Here is a 13,151-nt window from a genome sequence, read left to right on the forward strand (position 1 = left end):
TTCTTTGCAGTGAGATTTGAGCCCATTCATTTTATATGGGCTTAATTTGTACACCAAAAAGGTATCAGCACTCAGTATCGGCGTATACTTGACAGAAAGCATCGGTACTCATAGTTACCTGTAAAAAAAAAAAAAAAAAAAAAAAACACACGGTACTGGTGCGACCTTTATTGATACTGATGCATCTTTAAAGGGTTTCAGAACTGGTGACACAATGGGGTTGATTTACTAAAACTGAAGTGCAAAATTTGGTTCAGCTGTGCATGGTAGCCAATCTAAAGCAGGCCATACATGGTCGAATTTCGAACAAATTTTCTTTTCAAAATCAGAAAGTTGTTTTTTTTCTAATCCGATGATGCCACCATTGATTTTCGAAATTCGGCCGACCAGGCCTTCAATTTCACCTCATGTTGCTACAGAAAAGTATTTTCATGGCTGGGAATCTTTTCTCTCCGTAAATTTTCTTTTCTTGCACATGCGCATTTTTTTTCTTATTACATTTCTCGCACGATTCTCCAATCATTGATCAAAAAATCATTTGTTTTTTTAAAAAATTTCCAAAATGTCCGATTCCTCAAATTTGATTGCCGCACGAAAATCGTCTGTTGCTGCAGCCCACTAATGGTGCGAAATTCGTATGAAAATTCTTAGATATGATTTTCGAAAGAAAATTCTTTCAAAATTCGAACCATGTATGGCCGTCATTAACTTCAGCTTGTTTAATTGAGCTTTGACAATAAACCTGGAAGCGGATTGGTTTCTATGCAGAGCTGAACCAAATTTTGCACGCTACAGTTTTAGAAAAAACAACCCCAGTGAGTTCTATTAAGTATTTTCAAGAAACAAATGAAATCTATGTTCTAGAATTTGCAAACTTTGGTAGTACAGCGCTAAGGTTCAAGCAGTGGCTGTTAACAACACATGTGAAATGTATGAATCTAAAGAAATAGACTGACAAATCAACAAATAAAAAGCTAAAAATTATATATAGTTCTAGCACAAACTTGGATTTTAGATAAAAATAAAAATTCTTTAGAATGATAATCTGCACCTACTAACAGACAGACATACCTGAGACACCAGTGTCTGCATGATAGGGCTGGCCAGTTGAGAGTTTCGTTTGAGCACATCATAAAAACCCTGATATAGAGAGAAATAAAGATACGGATTAATTGAAGCTCACAATAAATTAACGGATTACACACACACACACACACACACACACACACACACACACACACACACACACACACACACACACACACACACACACACTTTAACCTGATTGTGTAACCTTCTTTAAAATTCAAATTATTATTTCATTTGTTTCACTTTGTTTGTATGGTATTATGTATGAAGTCAATTAGTTCACTTTATTAACAATATATATATTGGGGGGGGGGGGGGGGGGGGAGGGGGGGCAAAATATTTGAGGGAATCACATTTGTGTTATATATCACTATATTATGCAAGCGGCTTCCCTGTTGATATTTTAATGCACCAAGCGTGGAATTGTACACATTTTTTGTGAACAAATGTTGTGTGAGGGCCACCGATTAATTCTAGAGTTCAGCTGCGTGCTCATATCGCATAGTTTTGATCAGGGGTTGACAAATTTGCTTGGAATCTAGGAACCAGCTAAAAAAGTTAGGAGTCAGGTCCGTGGCGGCGATTTGGACCTGTCCCTGGTCTGACATGGAGACGAGTGAGGGGAAGATAGCGCCCCCACCTGTCTCCAAGTCATTGCCCATAGCTCTTAGAGGGACATTTTATTTATTTTATTTTTTTCAAATGACAATTTTTTTTTTAAATTGCATTTTAGTGTAAATATGAGATGTGAGGTCTCTCTGACCCCAGATCTCATATATAAAAAAGAGGACCTGTCATGCTTTTTTCTATTACAAGAGATTTTTACATTCCTTGTAATAGGAATAAAATTGACACACATTTTTTTTAAAAAAGAACAGTGAAAAAAATAAAAGTAAAAGTTAAAATAAGAAAAAATTTTTTTTTTTAAACGCGCTCTGTCCCGCCAAGCTTGCGTGCAGAAGCGAATGCATATGAAAGCAGTTTTCAAACCACACATGTGAGGTATCGCTGCGATCAGAAGAGTGAGAGCAATAATTCTAGCCCTCCTCTGTAACTTAAAAGGTTAAACCTGTAGAATTTTTTAAACTGTGGCTGACTCAGCAGGAACTGGCTAAAAATCGAGCCATGTAGGAAAGCCAAACATTTATGGTAAGCGGAAATTAAGACTGCCAAGGCAACAGAATAATGCCAACATAAGTAGTGAACACCAGTAAATAAAAAAATGTTACTTCATAAAGTAGACGTCTAATATCTTCTTGCTGACTCAAACTTCTTCTCAGGCAGCCCAAAATCTCCAAGCAAAAGGCCTCATTTGCAGCAGAATTGTAGCGGGTATGGACATCCACAAGAACCTACAAATTAGAATTGGATTTGTAAAACAGTAAATGCTAGAAGGCCATGTTACCCTATATGTGCATTCATTCATACCTGGCTTGCACCAATGGCTTGGCTGCATTGTGAGGAGGACAAGCTTCCAAGAACCTTAAAATTCTTCAGTAACAGTAAGAAGCCAGCAACAGCAGACTTCCGGGCCTCTATTTGACTTGTCACAAATACAACAAAAAAATAAAATAAGTTGTGGTATTTTGGAAAGTCAGCTTTAACTAAAAATGAGAATATTGAGCACATTACAAAACACACTAAAGGTGCATATACAAGATCTGAAAGGAATCTTGACACAGGGGTAACTATTAAACCCTCACCTCATCAACTTTCACATAACTTTATTAATTTAATTTGCTTTTAGTTGATTAACTATGCCAAAAAATAGTAAGGACTGTAACTCAAGTAAATAAACATATGTTAATTCATGACTGACAAATGCTGTCTAGACAGGGATATAGTGGAAGTACCCTTTAAGCCTTTTTTTTTGTAGATCTTTATCGACTAACAAACTTTCAGCTGGTGGTCTGTATATCCCTGTCTTCGTTTTTTTTTTTTTTTTCTTTGTTGTAGGTACTTAGACCAACATATATTTGACAATGTATTTATCTGTCATTTTAACTGGGAACAGTACTGCGTTTGTTGCCAATGCGGAGGACAAATAGATGTCTTACTGTTTTACAGTAAAACCTCTGCCCATATGGTCACCCTACTAAGGATCAGGGGTGGGGGGATACAAAACATTTTTTATGCATAAAACATTTTACCTATCAAGCTGATCTAACTTTCTTCAAGATAAGGATACACAGTGTGGCAGGCAGAGGGGAAAGCTTGTTAATGTAATAAATTAACAAACACCTGTGATCAACATGATTGGGTAATCACGTGGTTGGTTCCTGATCTTCCCTCTAGGTGCAAGCTGGTTGTGGGTATCTCACAGAGTGTAAAATGTACCTCAAAACAGGGAACATTTGCCAAGGCTAATCGTGGTGGTCACATGGCCAGGAAACAAAGTGCAGGTATAAAGTCTAGTACACACTGAGTTTTGATTTCGCTCAACCCAGCAGGCTGAGCGAAAAAAAAACTGAAGGGCTCAGGAGGAGCCACTGTACTAACAACTCGATGTTGGTAAAGCGATCTCCCCCACTTAGCTATTGTGCTCTGATAATGGGGGGGCGGCCCCCCGTAAGAACAACCCGTTAGTGATCTCAGCCATTAACTGAGAATGCTGAACGGATGCTGGTCAGCAGACCTTTTTCGGTCATGCCCCATTGACAGAAGCCAGCCAAACAGCACAACACACGGGCCGAATGTCGTCCGGTTTCCATTGAACTGGCCTGTGTGTATGAGGTATAAATCTCCTCTGCAATATCATCAGCCTGTTTCCTATACCATTATTGTTCTGCTAGCATGTGATACATTTACAGTCTATGGTCTGAAAGTCATTACTTACTTACAGGGGTTAATCGTGAACAGTTAAGACATTTATCTATGAACGCAATATCAATTAGCTGTATTCTACACCACTATTGGTAAACAAAGTCAGTATTAAAAGCTTACCTACAAAACATTGCCTTCCTTAGAACGAGGATGATACAATCCCTCACAGATATATTTATCTTAAAGAGAGGCTGTAATGACAGAATATATATTGAGTTTGATACTCACAAACATGTAGGTAGATGGCGAGTGAGCATCATAAAGCACATGTCAAGCCAGTTTTGAATACAGTGGGACAGAGTTAGAAACCCCCTCTCAGGTTTATCTTTGCTAACTGGGACTCAGAGAAATGTTCCCCCGATTTCCTGTCCCGACATTTTACAAGGCAGGAAGTGAGGAGAAGAACTCTCAAACAGTAATTTTTTTTCTTTAATATTGTAGAGGCTAGAAGCCTTGTCAGGTTTTTATTTGTGGAATGCTCTGGCTTACTGTACTACTGTATAGGTATAGGTCAGTGCCCACCTACCTGCAAAGCTTTGAGTAGGCCCAGCACTGTGCAGAAGGGCAACTGGAACAAATGGTCAAAAGCTGCAGTCAGTTTAGAGGCCGAGTTCTGAAGAATTAGGGGTGTAGCATATACAATATCAGAGAGAAGATCTGCAAAACAAATTTCAAAAGGTTTTTTGATATGCCCAGACTGTTATATAAATAGATTGCAACATCCATTTAAAAAATAAAATAAAAAGTCACCATCAGACCATCTTTATGCATGACAATTAAATTGCAATGTAAAACATTAACACTATCAGGTACTAAAAATAAAATTTCACAAAATGATAGTATACTGTCAGGGCTGGGCTCAGTCCTTCCTTCTCTGAGCTGGCCGCTCAGCTGTCGGCTAATTGCCAGCTCCCATCTCTCTCCACAGATAGTCAGCTGTTGATGATATCCTGCTAGTCAGTCCTGCCTACTTAAGCCGTCCAGTCCAGAGGAGCTCTGCCTTCGCGTTGGTCACATCACAAGAAACTATCTCCTGAGTGCCTGTTTAAAGACTGGCTTTGCTGACATCCCTTCTGGCTCCAGATCCTGCTTGCTGTTCCACTACTTTGATCCCTGACTTCTGGCTTGGCTGACTACCTGTTCCGGTTACTGAACTTTGGCTACGTTTGTTCTTTTTACTTGTATTATTAAAAAAAGTGTGATTTAACTGTACTTCTGTCTCGGTTTGATTTCATGGTTTCTGACATATACATAGAAAAAAAATAGAACTCCTTACAGCTAGCTTATAAAGGCTTTGTACTTGTCAGTATAATGCAGTGGTTCTCAACCTTTCTAGTGCCATTACCCCTTGATAAAATTTCTCAAGTTGTGGGGACCACTAACAGTAAAATGTTTGTAGCGTGGGTTGTCAGCTCCCAAGCCAAGACAAGTAATTTGCGCCCATAACCCACGGACATTTAGCGCTCCCTGAGTCCCTTCCACTCGTATAGTATTTAAACCACTTATGGTACATTTTAGGATGTACCATTCTCTCTCTTTGTTCTCCTTTCCCCTTTAACTCTCTGTATCCTAATTTCTTGTTTTTTTTCCCCACATCCATCTCGCTAGCCATCTTTCTTGTTCTCTTATTCTCTCTCCCTTTTTCTTTGTACCCACCCCCCCCCCCCCCTTTTCCTCTCCTTTCCATGTATTCTCTATTTTTATTCCTTCTTGGTGGGGGGGGGGTGGGGGAATGGGATGAATTGTAGTGGGGACTTTCATTGGCAACTATAATCACAGGTAGTGTTACTGACTGCGTCTACGGCTTCACCGTGTCTCCAACTTTGTGGTGTCTCGCAGCAGTTACACCTATGCTGAAATCAGGAGATAGGGTCTCCTCCAGCCACTCCCACATTCCTCACAAGTCAGCTGACCTCCAGTCTCTGCCCCCCAGCCATGGCATGAACTAAATGGGCGGCCGTGAAGAGGCTAAGTGGGCGGCCGCAGGCTCCAGGAAGAGCCTGGTTGGGCGGCCGCGAAAAGGCTGGGAGAGTGGTGCGGGCCTCAGGAACAGCCCAGGATTTGGTGACCCCTGGAAAATCATCATTTGACTCCCAGGTTGAGAAGAGCTGGTCTATTTACTCAATGCAGCCAAGAGTTTCATCCCTGGATTCTGGAAGAAACCCACATGTTCCACTATTGCTGATTGGAAGATGGAGGTTGACCATATTATGGAAGCTGAAAGATGGGTACACGCTGCCAGGGATAAAATGGAAATGTTTAGAGATATCTGGGCTGCATAGATTAGTCACTTGCACAAATAGATACCCCAGTTTCCTGGTATTAAAGGGAAGAAAAAAAAAATATTTTCTACCCCTGTAGGAGACTATATCAAGACTGTCCACTTGACTTTAGAAAAACCTGATTATTATACCTGTATACTGGTCCATCAGATTTTTTGGCCATATAAGCCGAAGCATATGTGACCATTTGTTTTCTCAGGATTTGACATCTATCTTAATGCTGTGAACATTTATATAGTCTTAAGCCAGCCATACACGGAGCAAATTTCAAATTTGCTAGATTCCACCATCAACACAGACAGTGTTGATACGGGAATCCCTCTACTCGGGCCATTGTCTTCTTCCAGCGAGGGAGGATGGGGGAAGCTGTCCCTGCTGGGAGAAGACAGGGATTATCACTAGCGGCTGCTTTAGCTCCGAATATAAAAAGGGGCCCAAGACTATATAAATGTTCACAACAGCGTCAAGATAAATGTTGGTGGGGTAAATCGAGCAAGAGAATCCAGCAGCCTGCGTGTGGCCAAGCTGATCAATCGATTAACTTGGTACATTCAGCATTCAGCCTGCCCGTTAATGGTTGGAATCTCGGCTGATTCCTGCTGAACAGGCCGAGATTTGATCTGCATATCGCCGGCCTTAGATCTGAATGTCTATAATGTGAGTTTATCAGCAATGTGGATGTACAGTTAGGCTTTGTATATTTTACTGCCTATATCTATTTGAAAATATATTTCACATAAGCCTGTAATGTTTAATTATGTCAGATACTTGTTTATACTTTTTTTATTTTTTTTTATTTTAATAAAAAGCGATTATGCAAAAAAAAAAAAAAAGTGGTTGTAAAGTCGGAAGGTTTTTTGCATTAAGATAAAAAGCCTTCTGTGTACCGCAGCCCCTCCTAACACTTGCCCGAGATCCCTCTAGCTCCAGCAATGTTGTAGGGATGTCTCGGACGCCCATGACTCACCTCCTCCATTGGCTGAGACAGCAGGACCCATTGGGTCCTGCTGCTGTCAAAGTCAGTCAGCCAATGAGAATAGAAAAGGGTGGGGCAGGGCCACGGCTCTGTATCTGAATGCTTGCTGTGGGGTCACCGAAAAGAAGTGAGGGGCCAGGGAAGCCAAAGAGGGACCGAGAAGAGGAGGATCCAGTCTGTGCAAATCCACTGCACAACATTTTTTTTGTATTAAAAATAACAAAACAAGAAAGACTTTACAATTACTTTAAAAGTAAGCTTGTACAAACATATAGATAAACTTAATAAGCTTGCCCCCCTACTATCCCCACTGCAAACAAGTGGGTTTACATTATGATACAACATAACTGGGCTTACATTATTAACATAACAAGAACTTTAAATCCCTATTGTACACATAAGAAAATCCAAAATAATCAGGCTGTTTCATTACCTATGAAATGACTTGTCGGAGATGTGGCTTTTGTAATAACTCGATTCAAAACTTGCTCTAAAATCACATTTCTTATTGCTTCATGGACCTAATAGGAAAACATTAAATATAATAATGTTGCGACATAGGTAACAAAGAAATGTGTGTGGTTAGGACTCCCTACACACAAGGCTATTCATCTGCAGTGCTTCTCTCCCAATGTTTTACTGCACAGGGGACTGGCTTTCCAGACATTTGTCCCCGAATGCACCGGGCCCTAAACGCCAGTACCACTCATTACAGCGTACAGCCCTGTCCAGCCGCAGCCTGCCATAGACTTTCACAGGCTGCTCGGCAGCAGGCCTCAACTCTGCACCTGTTCCTAATAGCTTCAGAGAATGCTGGGAAGAACGCACTGCAGCTGGCCGGCCCCACGTGCAAAGGGCCCAATACTTAAAGTGTGAAAAATCGTGTACGAGGAACACTTTACCTTAAAGGCCTCTAGTAAAATCGTTGATCCCAGCTGACTGGCCTGTTGACTTGGTGATCCTGCTGACATCTCCAAGATTTTTGCTCCTGGAATAGCTTTAGGACCATATGAATCCATTAAGAGAAAGCCAAGTTCCACCAATCCTTGGGTGACATGGTCCCAACCAAAAACACTGAGGAGGTAGAAGGTAACATAATGAGGTAACACAAACTGATATGTGATCATAGAGTGCATCAAGAAAGTATTCACAGCGCTTCACTTTTTCCACATTTTGTTATGTTACAGCCTTATTCCAAAATGGTTTAAATTCATTATTTTTATCAAAATTCGACAAACAATACCCTATAATGACTACGTGAAAGAAGATGGAAATCTTTGCAAATTTATAAAAAAAAAAAAAAAAAAACACAGCCTTTCCATTCAAAATTGAGCTCAGGTGCATCTTGTTTCCACTGATCATCCATGAAATGTTTCTACAAAATGATTGGAGTCCACCTGTGGTAAATTCAGTTGATTGGACATGATTTGGAAAGGCACACACCTGTCTATATGAGGTCCCACACAAACCAAGCCATGAAGTCCAAGGAATTGTCTGTAGACCTCCGAGACAGGATTGTATAGAGGCACAGAAACATTTCTGCAGCATTGAAGGTCCCAATGAGCACATCATCCATAAATGGAAGAAGTTTGGAACCACCAGGACTCTTCCTAGAGCGGGCCAGTCGGTCAAATTGAGCGATTGGGGGAGAAGGGCTTTAGTCAGGGAGGTGACCAAGAACCCGATAACAGAGCTCCAGCATTTCTTTGAGGAGAGAGGAGAACCTTATAGAACACCCATCTCTGCAGCATCCACCAGTCAGACCTGTATGGTAGAGTGGCCAGTAAAAGGCACATGACAACCCGCCTGGAGATTGCCAAAGGGCACCTGAAGGCCTCTCAGCCCATAAGAAACAAACTTCTCTGGTCTGATGAAACAAAAGATTGAACTCTCTGGCCAGAATGGCAAGCTGCATGTCTGGAGGAAACCAGGCACTGCTCATCACCTGGCCAATAACACCCCTACAGTGCAGCATGGTGGTGGCAGCATTATGCTGTGGGGATGTTTTCAGATGCAGGAACTGGGAGACTAGTCAGGATTGAGGGAAAGAAGAATGCAGCAATGTACAGAGACATCCTTGATGAAAACTTGCTCCAGAGCGCTCTGGACCTTAGACTGGGTCATAGGCTCATCTTCCAACAGGACATCGACCCTAAGCACACAGCCAAGATAAAGGAGTGGCTACGTGATAACTCTGTAAATGTCCTTGAGTGGTCCACCCAGAGCCCAGACTTGAACCTGATTGAACATCTCTGGAGAGATCTGAAAATGGCTGTGCACAGATGATCCCCCATCCAACCCGATGAGGCTTAAGAGGTCCTGCAAAAAAAGAATGAAAGAAACTGCCCAAAAATAGGTGAGCCAAGCTTGTAGCATCATACTCAAAAAGACTTGAGGCTGAAATTGTTGCCAAAGGTGCTTCACCAAAGTATTGAGCAAAAGCTGTGACTACTTATGTACATTTTTTTTGTTCTTTGTTTTTAATAAATTTGCAAAGATTTAAAAGAAAAAAAAAGAAAATGAATTCAATTAATTTTGGAAAAAGGCTGTAGCATAACAAAATGTGGAAAAAGTGAAGCACTGTGAATACTTTTCTGGTGCACTCTATGTAGATATAGAATACTTGTTAGTGATAATACCTGTTCTTTACAATTTCCAGGAGCATAGAGGAGACACATGTTGGTTGTGGGACTAAATCCTGGAGAAACTTTGAACCTTGCTGAAACTGGAAGTCTTTAAATCCTTTTGAAATAATAGCTTTCAGGAAATCAAAAACCTGCATAATTAAAAAAACAAAATGTCGACTGAAACTAAAAGCATGTAAGCGATCACCGATATAAGGTTGTAGGGAGCAGAATATGCTCTTCCTAGGAGCGTATGTGTAGAAAAAAGAAAATTGCACACTTATTTGTCCAGCGAAACTGCATATACATTCGCTCTGTGCGAACTAGCCAGCTGTTGTGAGAATGAGGCAAAATTGAATGTGATTAGGCCATTTTCTCTTCTGGTTCTACAAATATTATAGGCAGCTGGAAAGATAGATACATTCATAAAGAACAGTGAATCAGAAAAACACTGCATTATGGCCACTGAGGATCATAGGAAACAGACACATCCTAGTAAAAAGATATATTCTAAAATTTGTAGAACGAGCCATGCCATAAACTGGAGACAAATGACAAAATGGAAAGAGACACATCAATCGATTAATATATATCTACATGAAAATAAATTCAGAAATTGCTATCACACCGAGTGCAAAGAGTGAGTATCGTAGGCAATATATGAATCATTGGAAAAAAAAAAAAAAAGAAGATGGAAGGGTTATAAAAGAAGGAATGTGGAAAGAAAGAGGAAAAGAAGCAGAAGAAAGAGATGGGTACCTGAGCAGTACATAATAACGAAGATTGCACAATCTATTCATAATAAGATGTGTTATATCCTATGAACTCAGGTCCATCCTATTGCCCATAATGTGGTTATTTTCCAGATTCATTCTATGTTCGTTATGAATGTAGCCATCTTTACTTTACCCAGAACATTTGTACAGAAGAGAAAATGGCTTAAGAGCATTTGATTTTGCCCCATTTTCAGAGCAGTTGGTTAGTTGACACAGAATTAATGTACATGCTGTTTCAATAGATGAATAGCATATTTTTAATTATTATAACCCCAAGTGTTATGTATTGCATCCTAGACACCATTTCAGTTAGAGCACTGATGAGATGGCCCTTAAAGGGCAAATGCTCAATGAACCAATAGCCTGGGAGCTTAACTTAAAAAGGATTGTATGCAGCCTAGCCTTATCCACCAAGAAATGAAAACTTCCATGAAAGACATATGAGGAAAAGGCCAAACCATATGCAGGACCAAATGGCCCCACTGGCTGAGAAGATGACCAGAGTGCCAGTTGGCCCAGTACTGATCTAAGGCAAGTACAAAGTTAGTGTGGGAAAGGAGGGTTAAGGTTTATTAAAATTTATAGTTATCTTATAAAAAAAAAAAATGAATGAGACAAATTTTTACATGCTTGCATTTCCATTTTTGTGTTACTGTATTAACCACTTTAGCTCCGGAAAGTTTATCCCCCCTCCTGACTAGGCCATATTTTTTGCGATACGGCACCGAATTTCTTTAATTGACAATTGCACATTTGTTTGTGCAACACTGTACCCAAAATACAATTTGTGTAAAATGTAAAAAGGGTTAAATGTAAGCGTTTACTAACTGTGGGGGAGGTGCTTTCACTGGTTGAAGACATGGATCGGTGTTCCTGCTTCAGAGGGACATATGATCCATGTTTTCTGTACTTGCGGAATGACAGACTGTCATTCTGCCCGAGTAGAGAACGATGGGCGGGTGATGGTGAAGTTCGGGTCCGCGGGTCCCGCTGTGTAAAATGACAGCAGAAGCGAGCTGACGGCAGCTCGCTCTTGCGCCCAAAATACAGAAGAGCAGAATCACTTATATATACACATGTGGTTCTGCGAACAGTGGTCACCCTGTAGCAGTAAATCTACTATGGGGTGGTCAGAAACAGATTAAAGCCAATTTACAGAATCGTCATTAGGCTGAGCAAACAAATTTTGCCATCTTATTTCCTCCTAGGCCTTTTTCACACGGCCGTTCTGATCAGGTCCGCCCAAAATACTTGATTGGAAGGTCCATTTATCCCTTTGAACAGGCAGGTTTAAAATGGGCTTGTGTTCATTTGCACTTCTACATTCTACATCTGGGTCCGATATGATACACTAATATAAATGAAAGGGGATCTGTCCTCTTCTGTCTAGGCCAGTGATGGCGAACCTTGGCACCCCAGATGTTTTGGAACTACATTTCCCATGATGCTCAACTACACTGCAGAGTGCATGAGCATCATGGGAAATGTAGTTCTAAAACATCTGGGGTGCCAAGGTTCGCCATCACTGGTCTAGGCGGTGCAAATTGAGGAGGGCAGTCGGTTGTAAACGGTCAGCGCAGTTCTGTTTACTCCCGGTAGCCCATAGAGCTGGGCAGGCTCTTTATGCGTTCACTCTGCAGAAACGGAGCAGACACGAATGTGTCGTCCTCCTGCTCTGATCGCAACAAAATCTGCTCTGTGTGAATGGGGCCTTACTGCTGAGATAAGATGTCTATTGTCAATAAGCCAGCTAAAAACATTGACATGTATATACCTGTGAGTAGGAGCAGAGTAGAACCATTATGTAGTACTGCAGAGCCAAAAGTGGAGCTATCATATGTATTAAAAAATATTTACAAGTTGAAAAGTTGCATTTCAGGGGAAGAAAAGAGGCAAGCTCAGGGTGAGGACTATGTAAGACTGTGTGTGCTCGCATGTTTAGAGCAAAAGGATACATTTACCAAATATATACAGATTTTTATGGAAATTCACATTAATAATAATAAAAAAAAAATAGTTTGTTTCTTATTAGATCATCTAGGTAAGGATTTTCCTTAAAAAATAAACTTTTTACAAAAGTAAAAAGCCGAACCCCAGACAGATAAAAAATAAAAAAGCACAATTGCATGGTTGCAATCAATAATACATCAGCAGTGTGACAGCCAATCAGGCTGTATTTTACTGCACAGTCTAAAACAGGGAACTTCCTAAAAGGAGGATGTAGCATAGTGATGACCTCAGCAACAGGATGCTGCCCTTTCATTATCCACTCAAATGTTGGGGCAATGACCTTGAATAGGCTATATTTCTTAACAAACAAATACAAGAAACTTTCTTTGTATTTCTTTAACGTACATTGCCCTTCCAGTACGCCTCTGTTCTGCCATAGTGCTATGTGCTTGGGTGTTCAGTGTGCCCCTGTGCATTTGAGGGTGGGCTTCTTCCAGGCTCACCTGCCCTCTGCCTATCCATTGAAATGCATGTGCTCCCATTGAGGAGACTCAGAAGTTAGAGTTAGGGAATACAGAAAACAGGGTGCCTTGACGAGGGTCTGTTGCTTACGCATGTATTGCAAATGTGT

General features: G+C 40.7%; 1 protein-coding gene across 2 annotated transcripts in view; it reads right to left on the minus strand.

The window, feature by feature from the left end:
- Positions 1-13,151, minus strand: part of FANCI (FA complementation group I) — a 100,969-nt gene that overhangs the window by 60,018 nt on the left and 27,800 nt on the right. For both annotated transcript variants that reach the window (XM_077471244.1, XM_077471245.1), the window contains exons 12-19: positions 9,810-9,946; positions 8,073-8,244; positions 7,604-7,691; positions 4,439-4,569; positions 4,033-4,103; positions 2,518-2,632; positions 2,319-2,441; positions 1,072-1,140 (exon numbers count right to left, since the gene is read on the minus strand). In XM_077471244.1, coding sequence (XP_077327370.1) covers positions 1,072-1,140; positions 2,319-2,441; positions 2,518-2,632; positions 4,033-4,103; positions 4,439-4,569; positions 7,604-7,691; positions 8,073-8,244; positions 9,810-9,946 — 906 coding nt within the window. The remainder of the gene's footprint in view (positions 1-1,071; positions 1,141-2,318; positions 2,442-2,517; positions 2,633-4,032; positions 4,104-4,438; positions 4,570-7,603; positions 7,692-8,072; positions 8,245-9,809; positions 9,947-13,151) is intronic.

This window comes from Lithobates pipiens, unplaced genomic scaffold (assembly GCF_037356315.1).
Source record: "Lithobates pipiens isolate NorthernLeopardFrog02 unplaced genomic scaffold, aLitPip1_a1.2 Scaffold_8, whole genome shotgun sequence".
Classification (NCBI taxonomy): Eukaryota; Metazoa; Chordata; class Amphibia; order Anura; family Ranidae; genus Lithobates; species Lithobates pipiens.